The 27,257-nt window shown below is 38.4% G+C and overlaps 1 protein-coding gene across 2 annotated transcripts in view; it reads left to right on the top strand.

Moving 5' to 3' along the window:
• Positions 1-27,257, top strand: part of CTDP1 (CTD phosphatase subunit 1) — a 92,787-nt gene that overhangs the window by 27,182 nt on the left and 38,348 nt on the right. For both annotated transcript variants that reach the window (XM_051611130.1, XM_051611127.1), the window contains 5 exons: positions 762-928; positions 2,454-3,539; positions 12,917-13,058; positions 17,864-18,094; positions 23,442-23,607. In XM_051611130.1, coding sequence (XP_051467090.1) covers positions 762-928; positions 2,454-3,539; positions 12,917-13,058; positions 17,864-18,094; positions 23,442-23,607 — 1,792 coding nt within the window. The remainder of the gene's footprint in view (positions 1-761; positions 929-2,453; positions 3,540-12,916; positions 13,059-17,863; positions 18,095-23,441; positions 23,608-27,257) is intronic.

Raw genomic sequence — 27,257 nt, 5'->3', positions numbered from 1 at the left:
CAGGCTGGTTGGAGAATGGATTGAGAACAGCCTAAGGAAGAGGACTTAAGGGTGTTGGGTTGATGAGGAGTTCAACATGAGCCAGCATGGTCAGGTTGCAGCCCAAAAAGCCAACCATGTCTTGGGCTGCATCAAAAGAAAGATGGCCCACAGGTCAAGGGAGGTGATCCTCCTCCTGTACTGTGCTCTCATGAGACCTTCACCTACTTCTTCTGTGTCCAGTTGTGGAGCCACCAACATTTGGAACTAGACGATCTTTAAGGTCCCTTCCAGATCCAACCATTCTATGATTCTTTTCTACCTCTTCCATCTAGGTGATATATTAGTATTTTTTGTTAGTTTTTTTTATCTTGGATTGAATTATTCTACTCTTAAAAAACTGTCCCTGTGTCTTTTTCCTAGTTATATATAGATAGTATATTGTCCATGTAGTAGTTGGCTTTAGGTTGTTCATCAACGTAAACTGTGTAAACTAGACGGAAATATTGTAGTGTTTTATTCTTGCCAAGTCTTGTTGGTTCCTGCTTCTAGCCTTTGAGGTAGTTTTAAAAATAGTTATTTCCTTTTTTTATTAACTTTAATTAGTTCAAATATTGTATGTTGAATTATGTAATTTTAATGTTGCTTTTTAAAATAAATTAATGTATAAGCATGTCCTGCACACATGCTTGTAATAAACCAGAACACAAACTGAAACTACTTTCCTTGGTAGTATTAATTGCTAAAATGGGATTAATTTTATCAAATACTTTGTCTCTTAGAGATCTCTTTCCATGTGGGGATTCCATGGTTTGCATCATTGATGATAGAGAGGATGTTTGGAAGTTTGCACCCAATTTGATAACTGTGAAGAAATATGTATACTTCCAGGGGATAGGAGATATTAATGCACCTCCTGGATCAAGAGAAACTCAAATGAAAAAGAAAGGTAATTAAAAAATTTTTAAGCCACTTTTATAACTCTTTCCGCTTTTCAAGTGCGTTTGATGTAATTTATTGTGGTTCTTTTTAGTATTACTTCTATGCTCAGATAAGCTATCCTAGATTATTGTAGTTGACAGAGAGTGCTCCTGCATTACAAATGCAGGTATCTTAGTGAAACTGGAATTGTTGAACTTCATGCACTTACTAATAGCTTTACTTTTGGCAATACACCAAATTGTTCAAGAAGCTGTAGGAGGACAGTTTCTCTCTTTGTCGTCCTATGTAAAACAAGGCAGATTTTCTCTGTAGGTTGTCAGAGGAGCAACTTCCTCTTCTTTCCCCTTTTCTTTGCCCTTCTCTGTTCTGCTTTGGTGTAATAGTTAATAAAATCTGGTAGTAACATACTGCTGAAAAAATGATGTTTTTATCTTTGCATACCTCCTTGCCTAAATCATGCTACCAAAATTAGTGTGGGATTTTAGCATCTACTGAATGTGATGTTCTGTCATTTGGCATGAGAAGCTAATGTTCAGCAAGCTCAGCAGCATAATACAAATAGCGGTTTCATATACATCACTACAAATTTGAGGGCAGAATTTATTTGAAAGAAGTAATTGCAGGTTTTTTACAGTTCAGGCAAGGGTTGGGTTTTGTTTGGTTGTTTTTTTTATTTAACTTAATATATATGACATCACTCTTTTTCCCTTGTTGACCTGAAGATCTCCAGTTTGGAAACAATAATGATGCACTCAAACTGAATCAGGCCACTATGATGTAGGACCTCTACACTTGATTGGTATCGTTACTTGCAGGGCAGGGACATGCAAACAAAGGAGAGTCAAAGCAGGGTGGCTTCATGCAGTGTTCCTGATGAATGTTTGTGTGAAAATTCCTGGATGTCTGCAGTTTTTTTGTCTCCTTCTGCAGACATCTGAAGACACATCCTGAAACCTTTTTATGCTGTGTGTTTTACCCTTTACTTTCATTCCAGCAGTTTCAAATGAGTATCGAATAGCATCTTAGTATTGCTAAAATATGTATATCTTTTCAGCTACTGGAGTACAGTTATTTTGGTTATGAAAAATGGGAAATAGTTGAAAGTAATGCGAGTTTATAAAGGAAGTTATTGTAGTTCTGGATTGAGATCTGAAGTGAATTCTGTCCCCCTTTTTATTTCTTTCCTGCTGTAGTTTTATTCCCTGCGATGTAGTTGTTAAAACTCTTGCTACAAGATGTATCGCTAGATGTTTGCATGGTTAACAAATAATTACCTATGACTTGTGTGATCTATTTTTTAAAACTGTTTACACAGCTTCTTTACAAAAGTAAAGTTTTTTAGGTTTTCCAGTTTTTTCTAGGAATCATTGACACCTAAATTGTCTTAAACTTGAAAAGCCTAGTTGTTACTTCTAAACACAGTGAAATATAGCTGCGTATGATAACTGTGCTTAAGGAAAAGGAAAATGTAAATTTTGATTAAGCTTAAAAAAGACAATATGTGAATGTTTTCTTTCTTTCCTGTGTTTTAGTAAACCACTCTACAAAACCAGAGGCACTGTGTTCAGCAGTGACATCAGCAAAAGATGCTGAAGAAATAAAGAATGTTACATGTGTAGAAGAACAAAGCAATGGTCTCAAGAAAGCTACAAAAGACAGTTGCACTGCAAATGGAAGTTCTTCTGTAAGCAGTGAAATATCTGACTGGGATAAAAACTCTTGTGATAAAGGTAACGCCCAGGAATCCTTAAACGATAGCACTGAGCACAAAATGGACAGTGAGGTCATTAATGATTTGACAAATACAAAAGAATCTCAGATTTTTTCAGAACAAGTTGATGGAACAGTGACAGAGAAGCAGCAAACCCAAGACAAGACAACAAATGACTTGGACTTTGAACTGTCTAGTGACAGTGAAAGTGACGGTGGATTGGATACCAGAAAGTCATCCATTTCTGTATCAGATACTGAGATTGAGGAAAAGAGAAGCTGGAAAAAATCCAGACAACCTTTGCAGGATGAAAATTTGCAGAAAAGAAGTTGTGCTGATGTGACTGAAAAAAAGGATGGTCTGGTAAACCATTCTGCGGACATACAATCTCTATGTAGTGAAAATATTAATGACAAAAATGATCTTGAAGCACAAGAAGAAAGTGAACAGGAAAGCCTTTGTGATTTAGGAAATGGGTGTACAGACAAAAAGGAAGCTGAAACAGAATCTCAGAATAGTGAACAGTCTGGGATTACAATGGGTGAGTCCTTAGACCAGAGTATGGAGGAAGAAGAGGAGGAGGATGATACAGATGATGATGACCATTTAATATACCTCGAAGAGATCCTTGTGCGGGTTCACACTGATTATTACACAAAGTATGATAAATACCTAAAAAAGGAGATTGAGGAAATTCCAGACATCAGAAAAATAGTACCGGAACTGAAAAGTAAAGTGTTGGCAGATGTAACCATAATATTTAGTGGACTCTACCCAACAAACTTTCCCATTGAGAAAACACGGGAACACTATCATGCCACAGCACTTGGAGCTAAAATTGTGAAGAATCTTGTACTGAGTGCTGATGATCCTGACAAAGCAACACATCTCATTGCAGCAAGGACAGGTACGTAAATGAGGCTCAAGTTTTCAATCAGCTTTTTTCCTGTTACAGTTAATTTGAGCCTTGACCTTTTTTCTTTTTTATAACCTACAGGCTTTAATGTAACTGATACTAGATTTGAAATTAAAGGGGAAATTCTTCCTAACAATATTTAGGAGCTTTTTTAAAGGCTTTTTTCCTGCCTTTTGATCAAGTGCGGCTTTTAATTGTTAAAAGGAGGCCCAACTTTTGATATGTATTGCACAAAGCTACCTGTTTTTTACATAGCTGTAATGGATAGGAATGTACCATTGGTTAACTGTCATAGAGGAGCTAACAGCCCACCTTGGTTCACTTATTGTAGGCCTTTTGAAGTTGCATGGAATCTAAATCAAAACCATGAAATCCAATAGTGAAACTGCATGATTTAGGTAATATAAAACTTCCAGGTAGTTTTAGGACACGTTTATATGTCGTAAACATCTGTGGCCAATTTGGTAATTTTTTTCTTGACTGGTATTCATCTAAGCTTTCAGTACATCAAATGCATTTTCATTTCATGAATCTGTATAATAAAAGAATGGAGTATACTTTTGCTAACTGTAATATAGATGTGTATGCTTTTCTCAAAGTGTGTGTGACTTAAGAAATTGAACAAGATAATTGTTATGCAGCTGACCAGGAATAATTTCTTCCTGTTGAGGAGGCAGTGATAAAAAAACCCCTCCATTGTTTAGTGACTAGAGGGAGAGTGTTGCACTTCCTTAATTTTTATCCATTTAAATATCAGTAGTGTTAAAAATCTATGGATTAAAAACAGCCAATTTATCAGTATATTGTGATATGCTAAACATCTAATTTAAAATATATATATATTAGCCTAAATAATAAGGCCTTTTCCAATGTTTTCAATGCAGCTCTAGCGCCAAAAAGCACGAGTAGACTCATAGAATATGCTGAGTTGGAAGGGTCCATCAGGATCATTGAGTCTAATTCCCGTGCCTGTGTAGGGCACTCCAAGAATCACACCATGCACCTGAGAGTATCATCCAAATGCTTCTTGAACTCAGGCAGGCTGGGTGCTGTGACCACTACTGTGGGGAGCTTGTTCCAGTGCTCAACCACCCTCTGGGTGAAAAACCTTTTCCTGATATCCAGCCTAAAGGCCAATTATAGGAAGGAGGGCTGCACTGTTGACCTAGTCAAGTAGCATCAGAATAAAAACTGTACCAATAGACCTGCAGTGACATTGCAAGTATGCATTAGTTGTTCTGAACCTAAAACCAGAAGAGGGTGGAATTACTTTCCTTGAGCTTAGCTGGGATAGTTGAACTAGTAGTGAATGGGGAGTTATAAAATTGGTGGATGCATCAGTTTGGGACTCTGGTTTTACTGCAGTTGCTGAACAGCTCTTTTAAAACAGCAGGAATGCTCTTAGCAGAAAAGAATTACAGAAGCTTTTTATACTTCATTGGAGACATCGTACCTATCAATGTAACTTTCCCATTTTTCCAATTTTAAAAATTTTTAAAGTTTCTTTGTCTAACTTGCACTAAATGGCTTCTGGATGCAGTTGTACATTGGATGTAGCTATTGTGTGATGAGGTAAGATGGGTAGGATATATGTAAATGAGACCACCTCAAACATTTTTATTTCTCTAGAGGAAAAAATGTTGAACATTGTTAAGGTACATGGCATCTCATAATAGGAAGCAGCTGAGGCTTTCTTTTTCTTTTTTTTTTTTTTTTTTGCTTGCTTTTATAATGTTCTACTTTTATAATCAAATTATTCACTACCTGCACATTTTGTAGTGAATCATCTGCTAATATAGGTCTTACTAGAAAAAACTGAACTTTAGGTTTTGACTTCATTAATGTGCTTTTATAGTATTTTCATTGAGTTTATTAAAATACAGAATTAATTTTCAGTGCTCTTTTGAAAAATAAATAAACTTCGAGGTGGTTTGTATTTTTCAGACTTTTTGTTAAGATCTGCCCTCGCCTTCTAAGTATTCATGTAGTGTTGGTGTTGCACTTGGTACTTAAAATATACTCAAATATTGCCTGCTAATTAAAACAAGAAATCACAAGAAGAATGCTATTCCTGAATTGCTGGGATGAAATACTTTTGCTGTCAGTATGTAGAAGCTGACCCTTGCTTTTAGTAAAAAGGAATTGTATTCTGATTCTAAGAGGTAACTTGACAGTCTTTTCTGTCTAATGAGCAAGACTCTTGTCATCTTTCATCATCACTTAGTAATTATTTTTGTAACAATGGCAGTGAAATAGGGCAACTTAGAGTGAAAAAATACATTCTCTAGTAACCCTTTTTTGTGAGATCTTAATGAATTGCTTGTGGTTTTGGTTTTCTGGTAGGTTTTGGTTTACTTTTACAACTGAAGACTGTATTGCTCGCCTCTGGTTAGATGGAAGTAGTTAGACTGCGTTTTCCTAATTTCATAAGGGAAACTGCAGTTTAATCAAAGATTGTAAGGATACAAATTATCTCCTCTCACAGCTGGATTTTTAATAATTCAGCTGTCAACATTATTATCATAGTGATTCTTGCATGGTTAGAAGGCAAATTCTACAAGTCTCTCATTACTGCTGGTAAACTGTACAAATACTACATCTCTAGCTCCTGTGACAAACATCTGAAGCACAGCTTGATGTTTATTTGCTAGTGAAAGAGGGAAACAAAAGCATTCCCCTTCTTGAGTTTTATTCAGAAGCCAATGACCCAACACCAGACAATGTTGTTCTACTTCTTTCTTTTTCTTTTTCTTTTTCTTTTTCCTGTTTTTTAATGTGGTTTTTTAAAGGTGATTTTAAAACATACCTGCCAGTTCAGTAGTTCTAGATGACCCCACTAACAATGGCAGACTTAGGACTTAAGACAAGCAAGTTAACTTACGTGTTTACTTTGCATTAGCTGCATTGTAGTAACTGGCATATCCTTAATCTGCAGTAGCAGTGGGGGTAAATACTGTTAGCTTTCGAGTTTGGAGAACAGTGGAAGAATTTGTCAGAGGATATAGGGGAAGATGTCAGTGTGAAACAGTGCCTCCTAGGTTTTGGAGGGATGGGTTTTCTCCCTGTAAAGTGGCCGTTGTAGCTTGGTGTATAGAATCCACAACCAGTAAATAGCATTTTATGTTGTATTTACAGCATTCTTTCCAGCTTATTGCAGTTAATAATGTAAATTTATTTTATTCTTTGTATATACTTGTCTCTTTCTCTGCAGCTAGGCAGCTTGTTTCTCTGCAGGCACAGATACTCTGAATTCTGAAATTAAATAAATCCTTGTTTAAGCTAAGATTTTTTTATTATATAGGGAAGAAAATACAAGGATCTTCATATAATTTAATCAGCTTTCCTAAGTCTGAGTGACTGAGAATAGGCTGGCCTTAGTCCTTTTCACTTAACTGTGGGCTGCAGAAAATCTTCAGATTTTGAAACATCTGCTGTTTGCTTTAAATAACAGTAAACTGCACTTGATGTGTTGTTATAGCTGTGTACACACTTGGCTAAGGAGTTACTACACTGTTCCATAAACCTCATTATGTTCCTTCCTGAACAAACAAAAGATACTGTAGTTGATTTTTATATTGAGTTTTTGCTGGTGGAGAATATAAAGCTGTTCATGTCACTTAAAAAATTATTCTAGTGGGGGAGGAGTGGAAATTTGTCAGCTCTAGGTCCTGGATTTTTCTTTTCTTTTTCAAAATGTATTTCATTCTGTAGCTTTCCTTGTACTTTGAAAGCTATATGGGATTAATTTCCTTACTTCTAATGGCTTAACCTATGTCAAGTTTTGCTTAATATCCTTAAATATCAGGTTGCTTAAATTGTACAATGAACTGTGGCCCTTTTCATTCATTCTCGCCTCCTTCTGAGTCTGGCTCTGAGGTGCTAAGAGGAGAAAGCTGCCAGCTGATAGTCTTGTTAGCCTGTCCTATTGACTTGGTGTGAGGTCTTCACCGACATAGCTATAAAGTGTACAGATATTTTCTTTTTAAGAATATTTTCTTTAAAAGAAATGTGTGAGTGAAGTCAAATCTAGCTGGGAGCCAGTCACAAGTGGTGCGCCCCAGGGTTTAGTGTTGGGGCTAGTTCTCTTTAATATCTAGTATCTGGAGGATTGAGTTCACCCTCAGTAAGTTTGCAGATGACACCAAACTGTGTGGGAGTGTTGATCTGCCTGAGGATAGGAAGGCTGCAGAACCTGGACAGGCTGGGCTGATGGACCAAGGCCAATTGTATATGGTTCAACAAGGCCAAATGCCAGGTCCTGCACTTGGGTCACAACCCCAGGCAACACTACAGTCCTGGGAAAGAGTGGCTGGAAAGCTGCCCAGAGGAAAAGGACCTGGGGATGTTGGTCAACAAATACTGTGTTCAGTTCTGGGCCACTCACTACAAGAATGACATTGAGGTGCTGGAGCAAGTCCAGAGGGAAGGGCAACAAAGCTGGTGAAGAGTCTGGAGCGCAAGTCTTAAGAAGAGTGGCTGAGAGAACTGAGGTTGTTTAGCCTGGAGAAAAAGGAGGCTGAGGGGAGACCTTATCGCTCTACAGCTACCTGAAAGGAGGTTGTAGTAAGGTGGGGGTTGGCCTCTTCTCCCAAGTAAAAAGTGATGGGAAAAGAGGAAATGGCCTCAAGTTATACCAGGGAAGGTTTGGATTGGATATTGGGAAAAATTTCTTCAGTGAAAGGGTTATCAGGCACTGGAACAGGCTGCTCAGGGTGGTGGTTGAGTCACCATCACTGAAGATACTTAATTGTGTTGCTTAGGGACATGGTTTAGTGGTGGATTTGGCAGTGTGCTAAGTTAATGGTTGGACCTGATGATCTTAAAGGTCTTTTTCAACCAAAACAAAAATAATCTATGATTCTTTGAAAATGACATTTTCTTAATATTATGTGCTCGAGCCTGTATCCATCAGAGAGCAGATATGCTGAATTTGGACACTAACTGCTTCATGCTTACGTGCCTTTTTAACATTTTGTAACAATTTTAGGCTAAAATTTGAAGTAGGGAAAGGTGACTAGAGGAGATTAATGTAAAAAAGGTAGTCGACACGAACAGTTTTTGGCTTTTTTCCTCTGAGCCCAGCTGGATGATTCAGATGTTCTTAATTGCAACAGAAGTACTATTGCTTGGATGGCTTAAAATCCTTTCTGCTGTTTCTGCTTAAAAAGCATACTTCCAAAAGGGGAAGTTATGCTAAGGAAAGGGAGAGAAGAAGGCAAGAATATTAAGTTTTGTAGTACTATTTCTCCTATCAATATAAATTTGGTGTTCCACCATACCATGCTCTCAGATAGTATGTGTGAAATTTTGATATGCGAATATGTCAACTAGAAATAGAAGGCAGCCCCTGAGATGACAATATTGTATTGCCTCATGCTATTTTCAATATGCTGAAGTGTGCAGTAGGCAGCTGCACTTCAGAAGTGGGGAGGCAGCAGAGAAAGCCTTGGTATTGCCAAGGTGAGAGAGGTAGTAAGGCTTTTGACCCTCAGGAGGTGGGTTTGGTTACATCATGATCTTCATGTGCCCAACTTTAATTTTATGTTAATGGCTTGTACTTTTTGGAGCTATTGTTTCAGAGCCATAATAACTTAATACAAAATAATGCCATTTTGGCATCTCACATTTAAGGCTTCTGTTGCAGTTCTGTTGACTAGAAGAGGAATTTACTTGGCTCCCCAGCATACAGCCGATATGAAACAATCTGATACGCGTGAATACCCTGTTTGTATCTTTCTGGAACTGGCAGCAAAGTGAAGCACTTGACAAATCATCAATGCACAAACATCAGTTTTAGAAATAATTGGAGGAAGCCATCTTCTTACGTAACTTCACCAATTTAACATAACATGAAGGTGCAGCCTTATTGGATTTTTTCAGGTTCCCCTGATGACGTACAAAAGATGCAGCAATATCTTTAGCTGGGTGGATGGATGTACTACAGTATCAGATAAGCTTTTCTTCAGGGCATAACAGCATCAGCAAATCAGGTTGACCATTCTGTATGCTGACTAGTGAAATCACATGCTATTGTATGCTGTATTCAATCAGTTCTAGAGTTGTTATTTGCAGGACAGTATTGCAAGTCATATCTGATACTTTATTCAGTAACCAGGCACAAGTACCTAAACTTCCACTGGATGACTTCTTACTTTTATTGCTTTTTCCTCTGGTTATGAACCTGATTTCAGCAAAGGTGTGCTGGAATTAATATGATTTGAGTTCTATAATTTTTTCATGGATTGTTGGGCAGTAGTTTCATTTTTATTTAATGACAAAATGTAAAATATGGAATTTCTACATCATTTGAGGCTTGGAAATGTTTTTTTAAACACTCATCTTTGTTTTTCTCTTGGATTCTTAAGATAACACTTTTTTATTACAAAGATCCTGATGTAGAGAAAAGTTTACATTTACTGTACTGCTCTTAAATCCTGAACTGTGGAATTGCTTGCATTTGCTGCTGAAAATAGAATAATTGGTTTTGTCCACAGAGCATTTTTTTCCTTAATCCCTACTCCTGTTTTCTGTTGGGTTTGAGGGACCAAAAGTAGTGAAACAGGATCTTTCAGCACTTTTGTAAAGGACAGTGATCTCCTGCCCTTCCAGTTTATTTTGTCTTTTGAATTTACAGAAATCTGGAAACTGAACTGTCTAACTTGTTGGGGCATTCCTCAAGTGCATTTCAGCTGATCTGACCACCTCAGTAGATTCTAGTTCACGTTGTACACAGACCTTTAGGTAGTTGCTGTTGAACATTTGCTCTCAGCTTCAAATGATGTGAATAAGTGTAGGTACTTCAAGACTTTAATATTAATTTAAATGTTATGTTGTTAAATAACAGTCATGCAAATAAAACTCCAGGCATCTATGTTGAAACCATCAAATTAATTTACTTATCTTGCTTCCTTGTCAGAATTATTCTGAAATGTGATTTTTTAATATTTTTTTTTCTGTGTGTGAAAATAGACAAGGGCTCATAAAATCTAACTTGAAATAAGTTTTTAGAGAATTAAAAACTTGGACTTTTACTTTTTTGGTTTTTTGTTAGTGAGGTATACTAGACTGGAGTATTGTGTTTTTATATAAGCATGTGCAGGAAAAAACAGGGTCTTTTTGCTGAACTGATGGACTTCAATAGGAGTGGTTGTTTGTGATGTATTCTTCACCTTCATTTCTGAGTGGTCTGCACTTAACCTGGAGCAGAGGGCTATGCTGTTAATTGAACTTCTGCCTTTAGTTCTTGATGGTCATCTTATGTGTATTTAAGTGTCTTTGCACCAAGACAGAATATGGACAAATTATTTGATTTGATAAGCATTTCAGATGACTAAATAAGATTAAATGCTATAGATTACAGGGATATAACAGAAGAGAAGGGTGATGGCTTTCAGATGTGAGATGGGCCATCAGATTGATGGTTCCTTTGTCAGGTTCCAGCTACACCAGTATTTGTGCAGTGTAAAAATATAACACATAAGTGGCAAGCATAGATACATCAGGTGAGAATCCTTGGGGTTTTTCTTTATATTTAATTATTTTTTGGCAGATTATATAATTTTGTGTTGTCTCAACGAGTTCAGTCCTTCCGTAGATTTCTTTGATAAATGCTGAAACAAGTATCACGATTGGTAAGATTAATTTTTCTAATCATATAGAAGCATTCTTGAAGCATTTGGACAGTCAGCTGTTTCTGGGAACAGAAACTCAAGGTTAATTTCAACCTTTATTAGCTGGTTACTGTTTTGATGCTTCTTGGCAAGTATTTATAGTAACTTTACTGAGTTTCTCTTTTCTTCTGACATCTCCAGAGGGTGGAATTTGAGATCACCTGTTACTTGCACATGGCATTGTTGTTGTGACTTAAGCCCAGCCAGCAAAAAACTGCATGGGTCACTCTTCCCCCACTTCAGGATGAGGAGGAGAAAATCCAACTAGAAGCCCATGGACCATGACAAAGACAGGGAGGGTTCACCCACCAATTATGATCATGGGCAAAACAGACGCAATTTGGGAAAAAAATAGATTAATTTATTACCAATCAAATAAAAAAACAGGACAAAGAAAACAAAACCACATCTTAAACTATCTCACCCCAACCCTCCCTTCTTCCCAGGCCCAAATTACTTTGTTCCTGGTTTCTCTACCTCCTCCCCCCCAGCAGCACAGGGGGACAGGGCACTGGAGTTTTTGGTCAGTTTGTCACATGTTGTTTTCTGCCACTCCTTCCTCCTCAAAGAGGATTCCTCACACTCCTGCTCCACACATTCCCCTGCTCCAATGTGGCATGCCTCCTATGGGAGAAAGTCCTTCACAAACCTTTCCAATATGAGTCCCTCCCACCAGGAACAGACTGCTGCAGCGTGGGCTGCCCACAGAGTTACAGCCTGCTGCACCTCCCCTGGTGCATGGTCCTTGACAGGCTGCAGGTCCACATCTGTTCCACCATGGCCTTTCAAAGGCTGCTCCACCATGCCCTATGGGCTGCAGAGGTACAGCTGCTGTCTCGCCACAGGCTGCAGGGGAACCTCTGCTCAGGCATCTCCTTCCTCACCGACCTTGATGTCTCTGCTCCAGCATTTCTCTCCCCTCCCCCTCTCCTTTGCCCCGAGATCTTAGAGCACTTTGTTTCCCCTTCTTGAAGATCTTAGTCACAGAGGTGCATCTGTTGTTGCTGATGGGCTCAGCCTTGGCCAGAGGCAGGTCTGGATTTTGGAACTGCGGGATTGATCACAGGAGCTATCCCTGGGGCTACTCCCCTGCTTCCAAAAACTCCACTACACCAACCCAAACCAATGGTGTTGAAGGTTTCAAGTGGACTTGGTGCTTGTCTGCTGCATTTAACTTCATTCTTGTTGTTCCCCTTTGGTGCAAAATAATCCGTTTGTCTCTTTGTCGCTGCTTCTGGCAAATGTGACTGGTTGTTAAAGGGTAGCATAGTGGTGTACAGGAGATTGTGCATAAGAACATCAGCAAAGTAAGTTAGTGTTAGCCTTTAATGGCACTAAAGAGTTGCTGCTGTTTAAATCCTGACAAACAGAAATGAAGGAGATTATATACAGAAGTGTATATTGTTTATTTAGTTAACATGGAGATGTAGAGGTTTTCTCTATGGATTAATTTTAGTGGACTGCTTCTACAGTACTAGTGCTTCAGGAAGTAACAAATACCCTGATGCAGTTTGAGATTAAGATTATTGCATTTTATTTAGAGTCTCACTTTTATTGGTTATAATTGTTTTGTTGGATTGAGGGTGGGTGTTTTTTTTTCTATAAGATTGATCATAAAATGTTCTTCTCAAACTAGTGTGTACTTAAATCTTCTGTGTTTCTGGGAACACTGTAATGTTATGTTTAACGCTGTAATAGGCACAGAAAAAGTACGGCAAGCTCAGGACTGCAAGGACCTCCATGTTGTAAACCCTGATTGGCTATGGAGCTGCCTGGAGCGCTGGGACAAGGTTGAGGAACAGCTCTTTCCCTTGAAGGATGACTATATCAAAACACACAGGTAAGTGGGAACTTTGGGGAGCAGGGGCAATGAAAATGGTTTATTCATACAAAGATGCTGATTTGATAATGCAGCTATAAAATCATAGAATTATAGAATGGTTTGGCTTGTAAAGAATCTTAAAGATCATCTAATTCCAACCCCACTGCCATGGGCAGAGACACTTCCCAGTAGACCAAGTTGCTCAAAGCCCCATCCAACCTGGCTTTGAACACTTCCAGGAAGGGGGCAGCCACAGCTTCTCTCAGCAACCTGTTCCAGTATCTCACCACCCTCACAGTGAAGAATTTCTTCCTAATGTCTAATCTAAATCTGCCCTCTTCTGGTTTAAAACCATTACCCCTCGTTCTCTTGCTACATGCCTTTGTAAAAAATCCCTCCTCAGCTTTCCTTTAGGTTCCCTTCATGTACTGGAAGGCCACTGTGAGGTCTCCCTGGACCCTTCTCTGGGCTGAACAACCCCAACTCTCAGCCTGTCTTCATAGAATAGGTGATCCAGCTCTCTGGTGATCTTCGTGGCCCAACTCTGGATTTGCTTCAGGAGCTCCATGTCCTTTTTCTGTTGGTGGCTCCAGAACTGGACACTATTCCAGGTAGAATCTCACTAGAGTGGAGTAAAGGGGGAGAATTGCCTCCCTTGACCTGCTGGCCATGCTTCTTTTCATGCAGCCCAGGACACAGTTGACTTTCTGGGGTGCAAGTGAACATTGCTGGTTCATGTTGAGCTTCTTGTCAACCAGCACTCCAGAGTCCTTCTCCTTGGGGTTGTTCTCAATCCATTGTCTGCACAGCCTGTATTTGTGCTTGGGATTGCCCTGACACAGCTGCAGGACCTTGCACTTGGCCTTGTTGAACTTGATGAAGTTGGCATGGGCCTACTTCTCAAGCCTGCCAAGATCCCTTTGAATGGCCTCTCTTCCATCCAATGTGACAACCACACCACACAGCTTGGTGTTGTAAGCAAACTTTCTGAGAGTGCCCTCAATCCCACTGTCCATGTCACCAACAAAGATGTTAAGCAGCCCTGGTCCCAAGTCTTTGAGGAACAGCACTTTTCACTGGTCTCCATTTGGACACCAAGCCATCAACCACTATTCTTTGAGTGCAACCATCCAGCAAATTCTTGATCCACCTTGTGGTCCATCCATTGAATCCCTATCTTTCTAATTTTGAGATCAGGATGTCATGTGGGACAGTGTTGAATGCTTTGCAGAAGTCCAGGTAGATCACATCTGTTGCTCTCCCCTTGTCTTCTGATGCTGTGACCCCATCATAAAAAGCCACCAAATTTGTCAGGCACAATTTGCCCTTGGTGAAGCCCTATTGGTTGCCGCTATCCACTTCCACATCTTCCATGTGTCTTAGCAGAGCCTTCAGGAGGATCTTCTCCATGATCTTGCTGGGCACAGAGGTGAGACTGACTGACCTGTAGTTGTCTGGATCTTCCTTTTTTCCCTTTTTTTGAAAATGGGGGTTGTGTTTCCCTTTTTCCAGTCGGTGGGAATTTCACCAGACTGTCATGACTTCTCAGATATAACGGACAGAGGCATTGCAGCTTCATTGGCCAGTTCCCTCAGGAGCTGTGGATGGAACTCATCAGGTCCCATGGACTTGTGCACTCTCATAAGTCTTGTACCTGCTCTTCTCCTACAGTGGGGAGATATTCCTTCTCCCAGTCCTTCCTTGTCTTTGTCTCCTGCAACTTAGGTGGTGTGGCCAGAGAGGGTCCACAGTTTCATTTGTCTTCCTTTTATCACTGACATACGTGTAGAAGCTTTTCTTTTTACCCTGTTGTCCCTGCCCAGCTTCAATTCTATCGGGGCTTCACCTTTCCTAACCCAATCCCTGGCTGCTCAGACAACTTCTTTGCACTCCTCCCAGGCTACCTGTGCTTGCTTCCACTCTCTGTGGACTTTATTTTTACATCTAAGAGTGTCCAAGAGCATCTTGTTCATCCATGGAGGCCTCCTGGCATTCTTGTCTGCCTTCCTCTTTGTTAGGGTGCATTGTTTGGAGGAGGTGACCCTTGAATATTGACCAGCTTTCTTGGGCTTCTCTCCCCTCCAGGGCTTTATCCCATGTACACTATCAAGCAGATCCTTGAAGAGGTCAAAGTTTGCTCTCATGAAGTCCAGGATTGTGATCCTGCTTGTTGCTCTGTGCCTACTGCACATGGCACAGGCTGCCCCCAACCTCCACATCTTCAAGCAGCCCATCCTTGTTTGTCAGCACAGGGTCCAGCAGTATGCCTGTCCATGTTGGTTCTTCCATCAGCTGTGTCAAGAAGTTACTGGCAATGCAGTCCAAAAACCTCCTAGGCTGTGCCTGCCTGGCTGTGTAGCCTTTTAAGCAAATGTCGGTGTAATTGAAGTCCCCCATGAGAGCCAGGGCCAGCCTGTGACTGGGAGGCTGCTTTCAGCTGTCTGTAGAAAGCCTCGTCAGCTTCCTCATCCTGATCAGGTGGCCTGTAATAAACAGCCACGACAGTGTCTCCCATATTAGCCTGCTCCTTAGTTCTTACCCACAAACTGTCGACTCACTCTTCATCTGCCCCTGTGCAGAGATCAAGAAATTCTGGTTGCTCTCTCCACCACCATGCCTTGTTGGCCTGTCTTTCCTAAAACAGACCTAGCCATCCATGACAGCAGTCGTGTCAGCAGAATTTGTCAGTTTCTGACAAATTCAGAATGGTGTGCAGTGATTACGGATTTCATGTAGAACTCTTAGTTTCGATCCATTTTGGTCCATCTTTTAACTGAAGACTGTTAAGGGATAGGGGGGCAGTTCAGCAACTAGCAGAATAAGGAGAAGTCTATGGTACCAGTAGTTTCTTTAGCAGTTGTTGGTGTTAGCCATCTTCAGCTGGAGCAGCTGACCTTGTCATCCGCAAACTAACAGAGGAAATGCCACCAAGGCATAGAATCATTCATGCTGCCAAATGACAAAAAAATGTTCATGCTCCAAAACATGAAAAATTGGTAAAGGCATTTTTTCTGAGACTTGGTAGTGAGAAGGAAGAGAGAAACAGAAAAATACAGCAGAAAAATCACAAGAGTGGTTAGAAGTCATGAAGATAAAAGCAGAAACTGGAAGAAAGGAAGTATTGAGAGAATAGGAGGTGCCATGGCTAAATAACTCATGACAAGATACTGTAGGGCCAGCTGCTGCTTCTTGACTTTTTGCCTGTTTTGGATAGATGTATAAATATCACCTTGCAAGCCTAGTGGGAAGACCTTCCGTTCTCTGTTTAGACAGGAAGAGGCATAGCATGTTAGGTTTTCTGTATTAAACTGAAACTAATGTGATTGTCTAAGCAGGCTAGAGGTCTGCTTTCTGCTTAGAAGTCACTAGTCCTTTGAGGGCAGAAGGTACATGTGTCAGATACTCCAAAGTCACTGAAAGTCACTAGAAGTAGAAATGTCTAGAAGTGAAGTACCTTATCAAATGAGAGACTAGGTAGAAACCCAAGAACTCTAAAACTTAAGAAAGAAATGTAGGCTACTTTTGGCTGGACTAGAATATTTTGTCTTTTTCAAAGTGCTATCAGATTTTTTTTTTTTAATCCAACTTTGGAGTATTTGTATGGGATGTTTAACTTTTCTTAAGAGGTCTGACACTGCCAGTTCTCAGTAGAAATCTGGACAGTGACTTGAACACGTCATTTTTTGATGTCTAGATGAATGTTCCTCCTTCTGTGTATCTTAATTTACTCCTTCATTTCGGTGAAAGACCATGATAATATTTTCCTACTTCCATGTTTCAAATACAGTATACCTTCGCTTCATACTTTCCCTCAAACAGCCCCCCACCCCCAACTTCAGTCAGTAAGACCTTTATCTTAATGCAAGTACTTTTATTAACTCAAAATGTGCAACTTCTTTGGAAAATATTCTTCTCCTTTGTGAAGCTGCTTGAAACAGTGGTTGCTGGTCCAAAGCACTTATGAAATAGATGAGGGATGAACTCATCCAATATGAGAAAATATTTGCATTAAAGTGAGCTTTAAAATATAAAAAAAACAATAAGTAAACTTAGAATTGGTTGCCTTTAAGAACTGATACTACAAGACTACTTGAGAAATGTCCATGAAAACACTTGGTAAAAACTCCAGTTTTATGACGCTTGTGATATGTGTTAGAATACAATTTATCTTTTCTGTCGCATTGGTTTCACGGTGTGTAACACACTGTTTTATTTTTTTTGTTATTATTTAGTTTGCTTCCTTTTTTTGTAGCACTTCATAATAATTGGATAGTATGCCATAATGGTGATTACTTCAGACTGATCTCTGTTTCTGCTGACACTTTTAAAATTATGTTTTAAAAGGCGGCAGGGTGGTCATAGGCTTAGTATTTTAACAAGTTGGTTTGAATTACTTGCAAATTAATATAATGTGTTTATTTTCTCTCGGAGCCTGTTTAGAGAGCAGGTACTAAGATCTGATACATAGCATGTTTTACTCTTTGTATATATGCAGATTATTATGCTACTCTAGTTGTACAGTTGTTACTGCCTGGAAGTAGTTTTAATAGCATTCTATGTTGAGACAATTCTCAAGGCACGTTTAATAATTTTTAAATAATGTAAATACTATGTTATCTGAATTTTTCTGTTTTAAATTCAGTAAGACTTTAATGCAAGTGGGGGAGAAGAAATATTTCTTCAGAAATCTTTCAAACCATTTCTGCCCCACTCCCAGCCCCCTGCTTTCTCCCTTACAAGAAAGCAATGCTTGTTGTTTACGTTCTGGTTAGATAGCTCATTTAAATTTCTAAAGCAATTTTTTTTTTAATTTCATCCAACAGAGAGAATAGCCCTGCCACATTTCCTGATACACACAGCACACTTCAGACAGCTCTGTTTCACCCAACACCCATCCATCCAAAGTCTCAACCTGGTCTTGAAGTTCGACTTTATGATCCAAATACTGGGAAGCTAATCAGGAAGGGCACTCAGGCCTCTGGCCAGTCGATGTACATCCAGTCTCCAGCTCCTCCCATTACCTTGCCAGTCCACGGTGAACATTCATCCTTCAGGTACCTAAAGCATAGCTGCGTCACTTAAACTGTATTTTCTGATGCTCTAGTGAATGTAACACTTGTTATCTTTGCATTTGATGAAATTCTCATCTTTGCTTTACTTACTATGCTTTCTAGAAAGCCAGGGAAATGAGTGTAAGTTAATTGTCAGCTGAAGTGAAATCAGAATCGTAGAATTCCAGATGCTTTTTGTGCCTCACCTAAGTGTGAATAGAAACCTCATAAGAAATAAACGCAGTGTGTAGTTCGTGCACTTTGAAGAGTATTAGAACTGATCCCTGAAGTGAGGCAGCCTAATGTTTTTAACAAGTCTTAGAATAGTGGATTGTTTTTTTGTCTCTAAAATGTATCTGATAGTTTTGATATTTATTTATAAAATTTTCTTCTCCTCCTTATTCCTTCAGATGGGACATTAGCTTTGTGTTTTGTTTTGAGGAGTGTCAGAAATAGTACAAGAGGGGGTATAGCTAACAGAGTATTATTAAATAAGGCCATATGACTGAGTGCTAATTAATAATCCTTCAACCAATAAAGAAAGGCTCAAGCAGCAGGAGGAGAGGAGGTGGACTGCTTTTTGAAGTACAAAGGCTAGCATCTGGATTTAATGAAAATGTGTAGCTTTGGTTGAGCTACAACACCGCTTGTCTCCTAAGGACACATAAAATATCTAAAATTCATCCCTATGTATCTCCATAATCATATCTACTTTCTGGAATGCTGACAAGTTTAGCAAGACTTTTTGGCTATAATAGTAAAGAAGTATCCAGTTGAAGGCAAAGCTTTTTCTTTTTGTAAAATGTGATCAGAATGCCTTTGTACTATGTGATCAGTGCATAGCAGTTGTTATAAAGCAATTCAGTTTTCCAAGTTATAAAAAGTACAGTTAGAAATGCACAGTTTTCTACCTTTCTTTTCCCTCCCCTGCCATTTTTGCAGTTATTACTTGTAAAGATTTTGTACATTAGTGTAGCTTCTTATGTTTACACTCTATCTTCTGTTGCTAAATCATTTCAACCTATGTTATTTTCAGCTGTCATCTTTTTATAGGCTTCTTCTTATTTCAAGTTCCTTTTTTCTGTCAACATGGGTTTTTTGACTCTTGTTTGTGAAGACATCTTGTGTTTAGTTCCTTTTTAACTGTCTTTAAAGCCTGTAGTTTAATTTACTATGACATGTTAATTGAACAGGAAAAGTTTAAATAATCAAGACAGCATGTATCCAGAGAGGAGATGAATAGCTTTTCTTTTTTCTGTCAGTTATTGAGAAAAGGAATCTGTCTAGAAATAGAGCTGGGAATGTTGTATGTGTATATAATTGTTGTGATACTTCTAAAATAATTCTTCAATATGATGGTTTATGTTTATATTAATGCATCACTCTATGCCTAAAAAGAACAGGTTTTGATGTTTGTTTCACCTTTGTCGGCAACTTAATATGAAGAGTTATGTCTACACCTAAGCCTGTATTTTTTAATTCAGAAGTGCTGCTTTGCTTGAACATTCTCTGGAAAAGGAGAGAAATATACTTCAGGTGTCCTCTTAGCTAAGTTTCTGAGAGCCCCAGAGCGTTTCTGAAGGTGGAGTGAGGCTATATTTCCTTTCTACTCACTTTATTTCACATAAGCATTTTTTTGCCTGTCAATGTTCAGGCTTGAGATGCTTTATTCTAAAAAAGTGAATCCAACTCCTCAGTGCTGCAACTGTAACTCATAACTAAGCAGCTGTAAGAAAAGAGATTAGCATAAGATATACTCTGGGAAATAGTCAACATTTTCATCATAAATTCCTGTTGATTTGGTTCCAGTTGTAAAATTAGTGACCTGTAAACACTAATCTTTATTGGACCATGTCTGTATGTCTCAGAGCAGTTCCACTATCTTTAATTAAGGTGGTGAAGAGTGTTGTTATAATGTCCAGGAGGCAAGCAGTGTACTGATCAAATACTGCTTGAAGTTCTTTTAATGGATAGGAAGTACAGTGCAGGCAGAGCATGAAGGCTGTCAAGATGTAACAAAAAGCTGAATAGGACTAGCTTTGCTGTGCTTTGACTGAGCAAGAGCTGAAGCAGGAGTACTGTATTGTTGCCTTGCTTTGTCTTAATGCATACATCAATGATAGCTTTTTTAAAAAGCTTCACTTCCAGTTTAAATATTGATATAATGTTTGACTTTAAAGGAAATTAGCTTAGTGCAGCAATTTCTTGGTAGAGAGCAATATATATGGTGGCTTGGTAGACTTTGTATGTTCACCTTCTGCAGACAGATGAGAGTGTTTGCAATTAAGCCATTTAATTTAAGCAGAGTTAGATAAAGCCGCTAATACACACAGCTGCTCCTGTTGTGGGTGGATATAGTCAAAGCCTCCTATTATCATCTTTGATAGTTTTCTTAAAATTTGTCTGCTTCTGAATTTCATACAGTTGGCAATGAAATTGCACTGCTGTGAGAGGAAACCCTGGGGAGATGGTAGCTGCACATGGTGTAACAATGGTCCTCAGTCTCTTCCTGTAAGAATAGACTGTGCTTAGAAAATAACTTTGTGCAAGGCTGGTTACTGAAAAGGCCTTCAAGTTACCTTTAGTACCATTTCCTAAGAACTGTTGCAGTTCTCATTTTTTATGTTGTGTTCAACATTTTTGGCTTCTTTCTGGAATTTAATGTGAAACATAATTTAAAATTGGATATTATTAAATTAGATGTCTACACAGAATTTGCAGCAAAACTCTTGCTAGTGAATTAGAGAACTCAGTTTATTCAAACAGCATTTGTGCAACAGGCATAGATCTTGTCATTGCGGTCAGCTTTGTGAGACTTGAGCACCTGCTTTTTGTCATGGCTCTTGCATCCTGACGGTTAGGGAAAGGTGACAAGGAATTTGCAGCTGTACTGGAAGGGAGTGCAATGCTGCTCAGTAGCTATTGACAGCCGGCAGGAGCTCTTCTCTGTCTCAGAACTGGAAGGATTCCTTTTTAAAAATAACTCGTGTATCAGACCTTTGACACTCCATAGGTATCTCAACAATTAGCATTTTCATATGGAACTAGTATTCTACAAACATTGCAGTAAACCCTTAAGTTGTAGCTGTTAATGAGATATGCAATGCAGAGTTGTCCAAAAAATGCAAATGCTAATGGCACCCTGGACTAGAATAAAGAAAAAAAAAAAAGTAGCGTTACAAATTGAAATCTAGTGAACTCTAATAATACAGGAACAGATGAAACACGTCTTAAAATATGGATATAATTTACGTGTGAGAACTTAAAAGTGGCAGTCTAGTTTTAAGTAAGGCTAAGATGCACTAAATGTTTGGTTCAAAAAGGTGTGTCAAGAAGATGGTGGTTGCTGAAGGAATTCTTTAAGATTCATATGCATTAATTTCACTTAAAATTTTTGTCTTAATTTACATACTCCTTACAATTCTATCTAATGTTATCAGTCTTGTTATGACAGCAAAAATATGAAGCACCAAATTGAAATCATTAATGGAATTTAAATATTTCTAAGATTTTCATTATTATAATGCTATTTTGGCTTTTGCCCTGATGCTGTGTCAGTGACAGTGTTGAGATGTTTGTTACTTCTGTACATGTGGAACCCACCCTGCATACAGTGAGCTCTAGCACACATGCATGTCCTTTTGCATGTTAAGACTGGCAAGCTCCAAATACCCTGTGAAAGTTTGAATATAGCATCATTTTTTATAAAAGTACTCACGAATCTCATCTGATTAGAAATAAATGTAAATTCCTGCATTTTTATGTCTTTAAATTTTAATCAACATAACAAGCAGCTGGAAATGTAAAGCCTGAAAAATGTCTTTGATAAAATAAAAATGTGTCTTACAAACCTTAAACATGTCATTGCTTTGTATTGCTTTTTTGAATTATTTGGTGAGACGTCCCAGTGTTTCTTACCTAATAGCAGTTGAAAAATACTGGGGGGAGAAAAATCTGTCAGAAGCCTTTAGGAGCTATTAATACAGGTATTTTACAGTTAATGTTTGTGTATAATGTGGTCAAGAATGGTCTCACATTTTATTCTGAAGAAGGACAAGTTCTCACTGTCATCAGTATGCTAATGTGTTCTTAAAAATATATACTAGATTTATTTCTAGTCTAAGATCTGCTTGGCTGTCTGCTATATGTCACTTGTGTATAATTCTTGTCACGGTCAAACTTGTCTTGATTTTAATACAGTTGTGCAAGATGCTTATACCATCTGTTTTGTCATTTTCTGTTTTACTAAATGTCAGTAGCATCACCATCTTTTTCTTGGCTATTGTACCTATTAAAAAGGCATGGGAATGTTTTTAAAGATCCTTTTGGAAAATACAGTAGGATGCTGTATGTTTTTCCTCTTTTAGCTATTAAAATTGTCAGAAAGCAGTTTAATAGCAAAGTAAAACTGTGTGGTCTTATGAAATAGTACAGGGAGAAAAACAAAAAACCAAAACTGTTAAGCTGTATGTAACAAAAAACTTAAACAGTTGGGCTTGTTCATTTCCACAACAACCCAATGTTATTTTGGTTTCATAGCAAATTACACTCTACAGAAATGCAGACTATACATTGCTGTTGTGTTTGCTGAGTAGTGCTGAGGTGTCAACTCTGCAGCAGACACCATAGTCCTGGGTAGCACAGTAATGGCTTGGCTCCTTTCCCTCATCACCCCCGATTAAAAAAATGTATACACATCTCCTGCAGCTGTCAGTGGGTTCTGAGAGGAGAGATGTGTTTTTAGGGAATAAGAACCCTCAAAGTTAGCTTGATTGACAGCTTTGTGGGGTTTACAGTTTTCAGACATTCTGGGATTGAAATACTGATGTACAAAAAATTCATAATATTCAGATGGCCTTCTTAGGAAGCTGTCAAGTTTGTGAGAGGAGAAACGATTTTATAGGACCTTACCTGTAACTGGATTTACATTATTTAATAATGGCTTTTTTGGGTGAGGCTGCTGATCTAAAGTTGTCTTGAAAATCTAGGCTTGATGAGAAGCAGCCATCCTACGCTGAAACTCTTGTCAGCAGAGACCAGACTGTACGCTTTCTTAATCATCACCACCCTCAGATACTGAAACTCTTGGCTTCAATAAAGATTTGATGGTTACTTAGAAGAGCAATGGGAAGGCAGGAGAGCGAGTACCTTGTCAAAGGTAGAATAAGAACTTAAAGTCATCAGACTGAAAACAAAAGCAATTATTGGGAAAATTGATCTTTCTTCTGTTAATGTGTACAGCACCCTAATAAGCCAAGTCATAGGTATTCAGCAGTCATGAATTCTTTATAGGATTTTAAGCTGTAAATCAAGTAAGTCTGTCTTATGTGGGACCCCTGCAATTTTTCAGAGTTGTTCAACCACATCAGCAGCAGATGTTTGAAGAAGACGACCTACCAGGAAGAGAAAATGAAGAGCAGCCTGGTCCATCTAAGCGGAAACGCCAGCCAAGTATGTCTGAGACAATGCCCCTGTACACCCTATGTAAAGAGGATTTAGAGAGTATGGATAAAGAGGTGAGCTTAACGAATTCTGACAGATTTCTAACATAATGATTGATAGTTATGCTTAACTGTTTAACTTCTGTTAAATTATGCATGTATGTGAGATGACCTCATATGCTCCTAGTGTAACTTAAAGTAGAAGCCACAGCAGACTAAGTACAATTCAGTCTAAAATGCTGTAATGTTCTGCAAAGCAAACTTGAATTGGCGAACAGGAGTACCTTTGTGTGTAACAAGGCCTTTAAAACAGAACTTCATTAAGTGTAGTTTTGTCTCACAAAATATGTTACCACGTTTGCTGTGTGTTAGCTTTGACACCTGTCACTTTAAACTTTTTTGTTTTTAAAGTGCATCTTAAAAATCATCTGTAAAAAAAACAGTGGCAGAATGGGAGGTCTATGGATGCAAAAGGCATTTGCTTTACTAAAGGAGAGCATGGGGCCTCATTATCTGCAGGCATGTAATTGCAGTCCTGTTAAATCATAGCTATGGTGATTCTCAGATTAAGGGAGCTTTCTGTCAGAGTGAACTGTACTTTTTTCATTCAAAACCACATTATTTGAAATGCATTGTGGACCTCTAGCAGCTGCTTATTTTTTACTTCTCTTTGTGTGCACTTTTTTCAAATGAGCCGCTAGCTTACACAATATTAAATGATATATGGAGGAAAAAATACCTATTGGTGCACATCATGCTTTCATTAATTCATGCGCTGTGTCTGACTGTACCATAAAACCTGGTGACCCTGAAACTAAATCAGTCTTTGAGCTTTGGTCATTCACTGGTGTGGGGATGAAAATGTTTAACTTGCTAGCTTTTGGCAGCAGGTTGCTTGCAAGGTTCGTAACAGGTCTGAAGAGTTACCTTCAGAAAATATAACCAAGTGTGAGAAGGTAACTGCAGATTTTACCAAAGAAAGAAAGAATTTCTGGATACAGCATAGTGTAATTTTGAGGTGTGCTGTTGCTAGAGAGGTACTGGAGGAGCTTTGAGCTGGTTTTCTAGTGAAACATTCAGTTACTTTCAGCCACTGATGATCTACTCTGAATCTCAGATGAGTGCAAGCCTTTAACTCTTTGAGTAATTTTGTTGTTGTTGTTGTTCCAAATTGCTTTGCCCATTTGATCTCACACTTTCACAAGAAATAATTTTGGGGTTGTTTTGTCATGGTGCCAGTCCCTGAATCCATCTGTCTCTTCTTCTGGGTTGTCAGTGGTACTTAAAGCTTGTTAGTACACAACAACCAAAACCAACAACATTTTTCTAATGGTTTGGCTTTTGTAAAACATTAGTGAATTGCTGTTGCAATGTGTGCACTGAGCCAAAAGTAAGCACACATGATTTCCAGAATTACTGCATAAAATATTTGTTATTTTTAAAGATACTGTGTGGAACTTGGTAAAAATTTAAATCTTGTGGCTCTGTTTGTTTTGTCATTGATTGCTCACTGTGCTGCTATGACTAGAACAGGGAAATTGGTCTACAGATCCTACAGATACACAGATCTTAAATGACAATGTTTTGTTTTTAAATTATGCTTTTACTTAGATGTGTGTAATGTTTGGAAACTAGACTACATGAACAAATGAAGCCTAAATTCCAATGGATTTTTTTTCATAGTTGACTTAGCTTTGGTTCCATGAGTATGATTTGAGGTTATAGCTGCTGCCAAAATGTTTCCCTTCCACCAGTCTAGTATTCTACAGAAAAGAACTTCAATGGATGGGCATATCTACTAAAATTTGATCTTATATAGATTTTTATCTTATTTTATTATTGTAGCTGTAGTTGGGCTATTGATATCAAATAAGTCAAAGAAGTTACTAGCATACCAGCTATTGGGTTGCATTTTAAGGTCACTTAGCCTTGTGTATCTTTTTCGGTGCCAAAGATCTGGGAGATCAGATCCAGTGGTAGCTTCTTTTCTCTATGGCATGATGGACTGTTTGAACTTTAGGGAAGTGTAAGAACAAGAGTATTAAATGTGTTCAAAGGGCAATTGCCAAATCAGAGTAAGTGCATAAGGAATGGATCCCTACTTGGGAAATACAAAGCTTGCTATTGCTGCTGCCTCACAGTTGAGAGAGCATGTATCCCCTTTGTTTTCTGTGCTAGCTAGACACAGGTGCTTTGCAACTGGATGCTGCTGTTTGTCTCTGCTATGGAATGGTAAAAAGAAGCAGAATTAAATGCTGCCAGTCAAATTAGCTTGTTTATAGTAATTTTTAAAGGCCTGAATACACTTGTATTTCTAAGCAACTGGCTATGTGGTAACTGCAAAAGATTACCCCATAAAAATGCTATTTACATGGGGTTGTGTATAGTATGCTGTTGTCTTCTTTCTGCATTGCTGGTTTCAGCAAAGGGCAAGGATTGAAAACTGTCTTTAAGGATGAGTTTTCCAAACAGCTAAATGCAGTCAGTAATAACATAACTAGACATATCTGTCCATAATACCTGTTTCAGGATTATTCTTGTTTTCTCAAAACCAGTATTCTCACAGGGAAGGAATCTACTTTTCCTTTCACTGACTTGAGTTGAAAAGTGACTAATGGAAAAGCCTTTTAAAAAGAGAGAGAGATGAGTTGTCTGCAGGTCTTCCCGTCCCCTGTTACAGCAAGAGTCCATTTATCCACCTGCTTACCATGGAGGTACTGGACCATTCATAGCCCACTTTTGGTGTGATTGTGTGGCATCAGTGCCCTTTCCCTGGGCTTGATGTAAGTTGCTGACCTACCAGATACTACAAAGTTGTGCAGATCTGCAGTACTTCAGTGACAAAATCCAGAAAGTGGAGTCCAATTCAAATTACTGTATTTGTTTAAAAAAAAAATTATTAGCTAAAGCAGGTTACGCAAAGGATATTAATGGCATACAAATCACATGAAGACATACAGGTGTCTTTCCATTCATAACTGATTATCTCAGTACACAGGGTGAAGTGCAGTTCTCCTTCCCAGAGGTTATTCATGGGTAATCTTGTGAGGTTACTTCCTGAGAATTCACTGAGAAGCACTCCTGTAAACCTCTAGAGTATTGATTCCTTTCTGCACTGATAAAATTACTTGTATGTTTAGAGGCCAGCAAAAATGACCTATGATGAATATTTAATACATTCTGTTAGTCTTACTGCTTTAGAAATTGGGGGGATTGTTTTTTGTTGTGTGTTGTTGTGTGGTTTTTCTGGGGGGTTGTGGATTTTTTGTTTGTTTTTGTTTTTTAATTTAAGCTGTTAATTCCTCTTCTGAGTTTGTATTCCTAAATTGTATTTGGAGAGAACCTTATGTAACTGGGCTAGTATCATGTACAGTTACTTAGTCAAGCTGATCTAATCTTAACTGTGTTGTGCCCTATGTGCTATACATGAGCTGTGTTTGTTTTTACATGCTGATTATTTCCTGATGGACCTTGACTTTGCTTTTCGGTAAAATTAATTATTTTTTGTGGATTTTTGTTGCAGATCCAAAAGGTGATTTTTAGCCCCGTGCATTGTACTAACTTACTTTAAAAATATTTAATTGAATCAGCTTTATGTAGTCTTAAAGATTTTCCCTTTCGTAATTATTGTCTCTTTCATAACTAGGTTGACAGTTTTGTCTGTGATAAATCACTTGTCCGTAAGTTTAAGTAAGCACACTCAAGACTTTTCATTCCTCTCTTCC

The sequence above is a fragment of the Apus apus genome, chromosome 2, assembly GCF_020740795.1.
Source record: "Apus apus isolate bApuApu2 chromosome 2, bApuApu2.pri.cur, whole genome shotgun sequence".
Taxonomy (NCBI): domain Eukaryota; kingdom Metazoa; phylum Chordata; class Aves; order Apodiformes; family Apodidae; genus Apus; species Apus apus.
The sequence above is the reverse complement of the archived record's forward strand: the minus strand, read 5'-3'. Positions and strand labels throughout refer to the sequence as shown.